A 9,482-nucleotide genomic window follows, 5' to 3' on the forward strand; every position below is an offset into this window, starting at 1 on the left:
TCGAAACGACTCATCGGGAGAAAATTGAGGCGGATAGGATCGGATACAGAATACAATTTTCTAAAAAGGTTGAAATAAGACTTTTGTATCCATTTCAAAAGTTCTTCGTGTCAATCCCACTCATGCTCGCTCTCATGAAAAAGAAAATCATCAAATTCACCCCCGACTTATCTCCGCGAAAATGGCGCGCTGTAGAAAACATCGGCGCCGGCCTGATAGAATAATGCCTCCTCCGCTTCGATTCAAAATGGTGGAGTTACATGATCGGTGGCGCTGATTTCTTTGGCTCCATCAGGCGTCGACGCTGATGATGAACACGATACGTCGGGGATTTTTAATGTGTTCTACGATATTCCATCGGCTGAGAGTGATCATTTTACGCTCATGTCGATCGCAGCTGGAGCTTCGCTTGATATTTATCATTCGATGAGTGATAAACAGCTCGTTTCCAGTGCGATGGCGACGCTTCAAGGCAAGAGTCAATTAACAAGCTCCTTTTTACTTGAATTGTCGCCATTTTGTGACTCTTAAAAAAGAAATCTTCAAAGAAAACACGAGCCCAGAGCCCCTGAGCTTCCACATTACACGCTGAGGAAAAGAAGAATACTCCCATATGAGTTATTCTTTTATCAAACTCGGTTCAACCGGAAAAGACTACGACAAAATGGCGGAACCAGCTTCCGATCGATTATTTTTCGATGGAGAAGCCACCAATCGGTACGTTTAAGCGCATCCCTCTATAAAAAATGTTTGATAGGTATTTCCCACATACAGTGACAGGAGTGACAGTCCCTACTTGTCCGGAGTTCGCGAAGCAGCGAGAATTTTCAAGCTAGAACACAAGAAACTCAACCCTGATTCGAAATTCTACGGCGACTCGATTTTCGAACAAACTTCTCTTCATCCCCAGGTAAAGAAATCATCCCTTTTCTTCCCTTATCGTTCTCTAAGAAGCGAAAGAGCGAGTCAATCAACCAAAAACCGCCTTCAAAGAAGATTAAACGACGAAAATCCGAGCCGATTCCGACCATGTAACCGACCATGTAAAATCTTGTTTCCTTATTTTTCATATTCACATGTTTTTTCTTCTTCCAAAGCTTTACCTTTTTCTCACTGCCTTCATTGTTCTTCTTTTTGCTGCAATATCTTTAATATATTTTCTTATGCTTGAATCAATGGTCAAAATATTGGTTAAGGAATTCGAAAATTTCGGCTATGGTCAATTTTTGGAGTTAAGAAGATTTGGAGTAAGCCAAAAGGAGCAACTTTATTTTCCGGAAAAATTCCAAATCGGAGCAAAATTTCAAAGCCGATTTTAAGGGTGTTGCAGAAATATTTAAGGGTATCTGAATAGCTCAAAAGAAAGCCCGGGCCCCGAGGCGCGTTTTTGCCGGGGTTTGAAAGGGCCGGGAGGCCCTTAACACTATTAAAATCGGCTTTGAAATTTTGCTCCGATTTGGAGTATTTCCGGAAAATATAATTGCTCCTTTTAGCTTACTCCAAATCTTCTTAACTCCAAAAATTGTGTCGAGCCGAAAATTTCAATTTTCAGATGAACTGACAGAGAAAAAGTGAAAGGGGATTAAAATGGCCCGATTTTCACATGTTTCAGGACTGATTATTTTCCTTCTAGCGCTGGTTTTTCTTTTTATAATCGACTTGCATATGCAAGGCCTACAGGTACAATGGTGTGTTAACTCTTTGCCCGAAGAGTCTTCAACTGCCAGAAGCCTCAAAGATCGCCTCTCCTTTTCCAACTCTCAAGAATCACCAGCTGTACTTCATGAAGAATTTGTCCAGTCGCTAGAAAATCCCATTGTGCGCCTTTCCAGTCTCTCCCGCTCCTCGCTGCAGAATTTTCCCTCTTTGAAATTCGTCCTCGCTTCACTCACCGCAAACGCTGCTTATAGGCTATGAAGTATAGCGATGTCGGAGAAGCGATGCTAGAGAATTTGATGGTTTCTATTGGCAGATTCGCAGGCAACTGCTCGAAATGTCTATTTCCGAAGCCTACTGGCTCGTACCACTGCTCCGTCTGTGCCAAATTCGTCATTTAGATGGGTAACCATTCTCTCTCAATTCATCCCTTTTGAACCTCTTCGCTTTAGACCACCACTTTCCCTGGATCAACAACTGCGTCTGCCATTTCAACCGGCGCTTCTTCTTGAACTTCTGCCTCTGGACGACGATCGGCTGCGGCTACTTCTCGCTGGTCGGCTATCCCTATCTTCGGCAAAATAAACCAAGAAGACGACGACAAAATCAGCAACCGTCAGCGCGCCAAAACGACCGGTCACTGCTCGTCCCGCTTTTGGATCTTGCGCGAAACCGGCAAAACCAGTTGTTACTTCTTGACCGGCGAGTGTGAAACCAATGGTCAATTGGCAATGATTGATCGAGCGAAGAGCACGCTGAATTCTCGACTTGATACTGGATTTGCGCTAAAGCCAAGAACGATGAGTGCGAAGAGTTCGATTCCACCGCGGCAAGCTTCAGCCAAACCACGACCTGTTACTACTTCAACTTCTGCGAGTCGATTTGGCGCATTTGCGAAGACTGGCGTGAGTAAAACTGAGAGAAAGCCTGGTGCAACAAAGAAAGAGGAAGCGAAGAAGGTGGTCCAGCCGACCTCTTCAAAGACGAAACCAGGTGTGATTCAGCCAAAGGTTGTCTCACGATTCGGCCAAGCTTCATCTTCTAGCAAGAAAGAAGTGCAGAAAGTTAAACCAGCGAGTAGTTCAGTAACTGCACCAGGGAAGAGCACGGCAGCGACGAATCCGAAGCCAAAGATTCCGACTTCGACGATGGAAAAGCCTGAAAAGTCGAAGCCGCTTACGGCCAAGGCAGCTGAAGTTACTGAGAGACTTTTGAGTAAGACGCCAAAAACGCCTCGCGATAAACCAGCAGAGTCTAAGACTCCTGCTTCTTCCTCTGCATCTTTGAAAGCGAAAACACCAGTGCGACCGAAGACTCCAGTGGCGAAAACGCCAGCTAAAACTTCTTGATTCAGCTTTTGACGACGAACTAATCAACCCAACGAGTAAAAAAGCAGTCTTCGTGTTCGAGCAAGTTGTCCCAGGATTAAAGACGAACGACAAATGCCAAGCCACATTTAACGTAACTACAGCTGAATTTAACAAGTCCTAAAAAGCTTTTTAAGGATGTCGCCTGGGAAGTTGCCGGAAAGGGCTTTGTCACCTCCGCCAATTTGACTAATGTTCAAGTCAAATAAGCGATCTGAAGAAAGACCGTCGATTCACTAGGCTGCTACTCAAAATACTTGATAGGGACAATTTGAAATTAATGATAATCACCTTTCTACTTTAAGAATTTTGATGAATCGAATCGTTTTTCGCCGAATCGTTCCTTTTGCTAGTTTATCCTCGATCCAGGTAAAAAGAACGATTGGATTCGAGGTGATTTTAAAGCGATTGAAAGCTCTTCTGGAACGAGAAGGAATCGAGAAATGTGTTGGCGAAAGATAGAAGCTACATAATCGAAGATTCCTCTGGAACGATTGAATATTGAAACTCGTACAAGAAAATGCGATTATTTGGGTATTTCGGCTGTCCTTACTGCGCCAATGTAAGGGCCTATGTTAAATTTCGGGGAATCGATAACAAAGACGTCGAAGTCAGCATTGGCAAGCCAGAGCTGAAGGGTGTCATTGAAAACTACTTACAAGGTAAATTGCTTGTTCCTTTTGGCAAAGAATAGTCATTTTTAGTGCCCGTCCTCGCCTTCTACAACAACAGCAGTAGCGAGCCCGACGCAGTAGTGAAGGACTCCGGAGCGATCGTCTCGACTCTGGAGCAAGTGCTCCGATTAGTGGCCGAGCCGATGAGCGAAATCGCCAAATAATACTTCGACGAAAAGGGTAAATTCATCAAGAGCAAGGTGCCGATCCTGACGAAAGATGGACAGATCCAGACAGTAAATTCGTTCAAGACGGAATTCTATATATCGAAGCTTTTGCAGTAATCAACTTGACTGAAGGGACGAGCGCTTGGGAGCAGTACGAACAGAGTCCCGAGCTGATGCAGTGGTACTACTCAGTCCAGCACGCGCTCGACACTCATCAGGGCATGCTCTAAGCACTGGCCCCACTGAATCACTTTTAGACTTGAAAACCGTCCAAACTTCATTCTTCAAAAGATAACTAACCAAGGAATCAAGGCCCAAGCTTGTGAAATTACTAGATGTTTTCATTCGTCTTCATTTTAGAATGTCAAGCAATGTCACAAAAATCGTTGAAGAAAACAAGAAAAGCAGACACTACAGTCTTTCTCTCAGCGACAAGAGCATCACCCAACTGACGCAGATTTCTTCCGACTTCAGCCAACTGCAGCACCTCTCCGAGCTCATTCTCGCGCACAACGGCCTCAAACAGCTCGCTGCTTCGATCACAAACTTAAAGAATCTCAAACTGCTCAACTGCTTCAACAATGAGCTCGTCGAGCTTCCCGGAAACTTGTCGGAGGTGAATTCAAGAGCGCGATTCTTTTCTAGAAGCCCTTGTTTTAGCTGCAAGAGCTGAGTAATCTCAATTTGGGAATGAACAAGCTTCAGCGCCTGCCGAACAGCTTCCACAAACTCGCCAAGCTCGAAATACTCGACTTGACGTAAAACAACTTCAACGAAACAGTTTGCGAGCTCCTTTCTAAGGTAACTCTCAGTCAGTCGCGTTTTTCCTATTTTTGTAGTCGCTGCGCGCGTTGTACGTTTCCGACAACGACTTCCACAATCTTCCTTCAAAAGTGGCCCAATTTAAGAGACTTCAAATTCTTTGCGCAAGAGATAACGAGATAACGCTCATTCCGCCGGAAATCGCACTAATGGACAATTTGACAGAGCTTCATTTACAGGTACTTGATAACTTCGTTTAGAATCGTATTTCATTTGGATCTTGCAGGGCAATTTGCTGAGTCTACTTCCGCCGCAGCTTCCAGTGCTCGTCGGGAAGAAGCTCAAAATTCTGAGAGTGGAGAGGAACTAGTTCGTCCGACCGATCGAAGAAAACAGGAAAAAGGCCAACAAGCGCTGTAGATTATCTCCGCTCCGACCGTAAGACAGCTCTTCTTGATAGGCTTCCTTTGAGGCTCAAAGTTTGAGCGCAATTCAGAGTACTGCATCTTCTACAACCGCGAAGGAGGCGACCAGAACGCGAAGCCCTCTGCCGAGCGGCGCAAAGAGCGGGAGAAGAAGCGGCAAGTCACCCGCCCAGTCCAGGCTTGATCTGATTCTGTACCTTTTTTGCATGTTCTGTCTGGCAGCACTTCCAATATCCACCAGCGCTACTTTCATCGTCATCAAAAACTCCCTTCAGTGCACTGACCTCTCTCTCTTCTACGCTTGATCATTCTAACTGGCCAATTTAAGGGGGTAGTCCTCGCTTTTGAAAAATCGGAATTTTCAAATTTTCTTTGCAAATTCTGAAAACTCGTTAGAAGAGCTAAAAACTTTGTGTTGATCATTTTTTCAAAATATAAGAGGAAAAAACCCAAAATCGCACTTGAAAAATGAGATTTTGATGTAAAATTTCAAAAACTCGAAATTTTTTGCCAATTTTATCCATAGATATAGCTTTATTTCGATTTTAAATTACCTCTAGATAATAAAGATAATAAATAAAATGTCTATTATTATGCTAATTTAGTATAAATCATCCTTAAAAACTTATTTTTTCAAGATTTTGAGACCCAACCTTTGATTGATGGCATTACATTATGACTTTTCGGAATTTTTTAATTTCCCTGAATTCAAACCTAGACGAAGGTATGAACTTTCAAAAAATTAATAAGTTTAAATTTTTGAAACATCCTCTTGATTTTAGGCGCGTTTAGAAAAAGGCCAAAATGGCGATTTTGCCCGGGCTAGGTTCTATTATCGCCCTCTAACTCCTTAAGCGGGCGAATAAAATTTTTTCCGTGAATTCAAACTTTCATCAGGGTTCGACCTTTCTACTCATATAGTTTTTATCCCTTAACCCCACCGCAAATTTGTGGGAGCGCTGTTCAAAAAGAGCCGAGATCGCAAAAGCAGGGACTACCTCCTTAAGGAACTCCCGTTGAAACTGGTCCACTTTTGAAAGGTTGCTGGGAAGTTCCTTAATTGGCAAATGGTTCCTTTTCTTCTAATAAATTCGGTTTCTTCAAAATATTTTTTATTCGTATTTTCAGAATTGGCGATTGAAATAAGCCATCCCTTTTGTTTTTACGAATATTGAGAATGATTACTAAAGGAGGAATCAAACGAGGAATTTACGGGTGTATGGCGCCCAGGTTATGCGGCCGTCCTTGAGTTCCTGAAAGACATGGCCAGCGCGAAGGAAGACAAAGACTCGGCCTTCCGGTCGGTAATGTCGATGGACAAGTCAGCGTTTAGCCGAAACGATCGGAACTATGAGAACCTCTCGCAAAACAGTGTAACAGTTACTTCTATCTCGTCGAGTAGATCGCGGCCGATCGACGCCGAGAGAATTAACGCAGGCTTCGTTGTCAACTTCAAAAAGAAATACTCTATCTAGGTCACTATTTTCTGCACAAAGAATTATCCAAACTTGTTTTCAGTACAACTGCGAAAGCAACGGGCTCTGGCGGCTACTTGAACGTCTCTCAAGCGGGTCTCATTCGAGAAACTCTTTTCGCTATGGAAAACATCCCCGGCCTCTTCATTTGCTACGACGACAACGTCAATTCACTTTACAGATACCGACTCAAGGAGAAATGACAGAGTAGACAGTCGCGATCGATCAGATGTGGAGTCGCTGGGCGCGTTGGGCTTTCACGTTCGCGAAATCAGCGCCTTTATCGCGCAGCACGAGAAGCAGGAAGGATGATTGGAAGCGCTGGTCAGCAGAATTCGAGCTGGGACTTTTCCAAGTTTATGCGGCGGAGTATGATGGCAAAAAGACCAAAAAAGAGGACTTGCGAAATTGATGCTTCCGAAGCACGAGAATAGACAACTTTAACCGCTGCTGTTTAAGATTTCCAGTATGACTAAATTATAAACACCATAACAGTGTTTTCGGCTTGGTCTACGGGAGTTTTTCTGAAAACGGGTGTGGGTGGGGATGGGGACAGGCAAAGTCCTCATGTCTTATTATTTGGCGGGAGACTCTGTCTGTCTGCGATCAGGCAGGCTCCCTTTAATGTTATGCTTGTAGGGTTATGCTTGTAGAGGGCTCAAGTTAGTCTTAGAGCGTGGGCGCGACTAGGGTTATGCTTGTAGAGGGCTCAAGTTAGTCTTAGAGCGTGGGCGCGACTAGGGTTATGCTTGTAGAGGGCTCAAGTTAGTCTTAGAGCGTGGGCGCGACTAGGGTTATGCTTGTAGAGGGCTCAAGTTAGTCTTAGAGCGTGGGCGCGACTAGGGTTATGCTTGTAGAGGGCTCAAGTTAGTCTTAGAGCGTGGGCGCGACTAGGGTTATGCTTGTAGAGGGCTCAAGTTAGTCTTAGAGCGTGGGCGCGACTAGGGTTATGCTTGTAGAGGGCTCAAGTTAGTCTTAGAGCGTGGGCGCGACTAGGGTTATGCTTGTAGAGGGCTCAAGTTAGTCTTAGAGCGTGGGCGCGACTAGGGTTATGCTTGTAGAGGGCTCAAGTTAGTCTTAGAGCGTGGGCGCGACTAGGGTTATGCTTGTAGAGGGCTCAAGTTAGTCTTAGAGCGTGGGCGCGACTAGGGTTATGCTTGTAGAGGGCTCAAGTTAGTCTTAGAGCGTGGGCGCGACTAGGGTTATGCTTGTAGAGGGCTCAAGTTAGTCTTAGAGCGTGGGCGCGACTAGGGTTATGCTTGTAGAGGGCTCAAGTTAGTCTTAGAGCGTGGGCGCGACTAGGGTTATGCTTGTAGAGGGCTCAAGTTAGTCTTAGAGCGTGGGCGCGACTAGGGTTATGCTTGTAGAGGGCTCAAGTTAGTCTTAGAGCGTGGGCGCGACTAGGGTTATGCTTGTAGAGGGCTCAAGTTAGTCTTAGAGCGTGGGCGCGACTAGGGTTATGCTTGTAGAGGGCTCAAGTTAGTCTTAGAGCGTGGGCGCGACTAGGGTTATGCTTGTAGAGGGCTCAAGTTAGTCTTAGAGCGTGGGCGCGACTAGGGTTATGCTTGTAGAGGGCTCAAGTTAGTCTTAGAGCGTGGGCGCGACTAGGGTTATGCTTGTAGAGGGCTCAAGTTAGCGCGACTAGGGTTAGCTTGTAGAGGGCTCAAGTTAGTCTTAGAGCGTGGGCGCGACTAGGGTTAGAGGGCTCAAGTTAGTCTTAGAGCGTGGGCGCGACTAGGGTTATGCTTGTAGAGGGCTCAAGTTAGTCTTAGAGCGTGGGCGCGACTAGGGTTATGCTTGTAGAGGGCTCAAGTTAGTCTTAGAGCGTGGGCGCGACTAGGGTTATGCTTGTAGAGGGCTCAAGTTAGTCTTAGAGCGTGGGCGCGACTAGGGTTATGCTTGTAGAGGGCTCAAGTTAGTCTTAGAGCGTGGGCGCGACTAGGGTTATGCTTGTAGAGGGCTCAAGTTAGTCTTAGAGCGTGGGCGCGACTAGGGTTATGCTTAGGGTTAGTTAGGGTTCAAGTTAGTCTTAGTTAGGGTTAGGGTTAGGACTAGGGTTAGGGTTAGGGTTAGTTAGGGTTCAAGTTAGTCTTAGAGCGTGGGCGCGACTAGGGTTATGCTTGTAGAGGGCTCAAGTTAGTCTTAGAGCGTGGGCGCGACTAGGGTTATGCTTGTAGAGGGCTCAAGTTAGTCTTAGAGCGTGGGCGCGACTAGGGTTATGCTTGTAGAGGGCTCAAGTTAGTCTTAGAGCGTGGGCGCGACTAGGGTTATGCTTGTAGAGGGCTCAAGTTAGTCTTAGAGCGTGGGCGCGACTAGGGTTATGCTTGTAGAGGGCTCAAGTTAGTCTTAGAGCGTGGGCGCGACTAGGGTTATGCTTGTAGAGGGCTCAAGTTAGTCTTAGAGCGTGGGCGCGACTAGGGTTATGCTTGTAGAGGGCTCAAGTTAGTCTTAGAGCGTGGGCGCGACTAGGGTTATGCTTGTAGAGGGCTCAAGTTAGTCTTAGAGCGTGGGCGCGACTAGGGTTATGCTTGTAGAGGGCTCAAGTTAGTCTTAGAGCGTGGGCGCGACTAGGGTTATGCTTGTAGAGGGCTCAAGTTAGTCTTAGAGCGTGGGCGCGACTAGGGTTATGCTTGTAGAGGGCTCAAGTTAGTCTTAGAGCGTGGGCGCGACTAGGGTTATGCTTGTAGAGGGCTCAAGTTAGTCTTAGAGCGTGGGCGCGACTAGGGTTATGCTTGTAGAGGGCTCAAGTTAGTCTTAGAGCGTGGGCGCGACTAGGGTTATGCTTGTAGAGGGCTCAAGTTAGTCTTAGAGCGTGGGCGCGACTAGGGTTATGCTTGTAGAGGGCTCAAGTTAGTCTTAGAGCGTGGGCGCGACTAGGGTTATGCTTGTAGAGGGCTCAAGTTAGTCTTAGAGCGTGGGCGCGACTAGGGTTATGCTTGTAGAGGGTTAGGGTTAG

General features: G+C 46.0%; 3 protein-coding genes across 3 annotated transcripts; all 3 read left to right on the plus strand.

Moving 5' to 3' along the window:
• Nucleotides 1–105: 105 nt before the first annotated feature.
• Nucleotides 106–3,291, plus strand: LOC145704388 (uncharacterized). The gene is made up of 6 exons (XM_081781837.1): nucleotides 106–472; nucleotides 537–717; nucleotides 758–910; nucleotides 952–2,061; nucleotides 2,109–3,117; nucleotides 3,161–3,291. The coding sequence occupies exon 5, from the start codon at nucleotides 2,388–2,390 to the stop codon at nucleotides 3,003–3,005; it is 618 nt and encodes a 205-aa protein (XP_081637963.1). The 5' UTR covers nucleotides 106–472; nucleotides 537–717; nucleotides 758–910; nucleotides 952–2,061; nucleotides 2,109–2,387; the 3' UTR covers nucleotides 3,006–3,117; nucleotides 3,161–3,291.
• Nucleotides 3,292–3,326: 35 nt separating this feature from the next.
• LOC145704389 (prostaglandin E synthase 2-like) lies at nucleotides 3,327–4,099 on the plus strand. Its single transcript, XM_081781838.1, has 3 exons — nucleotides 3,327–3,392; nucleotides 3,439–3,685; nucleotides 3,728–4,099. The coding sequence occupies exons 2-3, from the start codon at nucleotides 3,544–3,546 to the stop codon at nucleotides 3,859–3,861; spliced, it is 276 nt and encodes a 91-aa protein (XP_081637964.1). The 5' UTR covers nucleotides 3,327–3,392; nucleotides 3,439–3,543; the 3' UTR covers nucleotides 3,862–4,099.
• A 72-nt stretch (nucleotides 4,100–4,171) lies between these two features.
• On the plus strand, nucleotides 4,172–6,021 carry LOC145703529 (uncharacterized). The gene is made up of 5 exons (XM_081780892.1): nucleotides 4,172–4,480; nucleotides 4,525–4,665; nucleotides 4,704–4,865; nucleotides 4,913–5,064; nucleotides 5,123–6,021. Exons 1-2 carry the CDS (start codon nucleotides 4,226–4,228, stop codon nucleotides 4,624–4,626), a joined length of 357 nt encoding a protein of 118 aa, XP_081637018.1. The 5' UTR covers nucleotides 4,172–4,225; the 3' UTR covers nucleotides 4,627–4,665; nucleotides 4,704–4,865; nucleotides 4,913–5,064; nucleotides 5,123–6,021.
• The last annotated feature ends 3,461 nt before the right edge of the window (nucleotides 6,022–9,482 follow it).

Source organism: Oikopleura dioica, chromosome PAR, assembly GCF_907165135.1.
Source record: "Oikopleura dioica chromosome PAR, OKI2018_I68_1.0, whole genome shotgun sequence".
Lineage (NCBI taxonomy): Eukaryota > Metazoa > Chordata > Appendicularia > Copelata > Oikopleuridae > Oikopleura > Oikopleura dioica.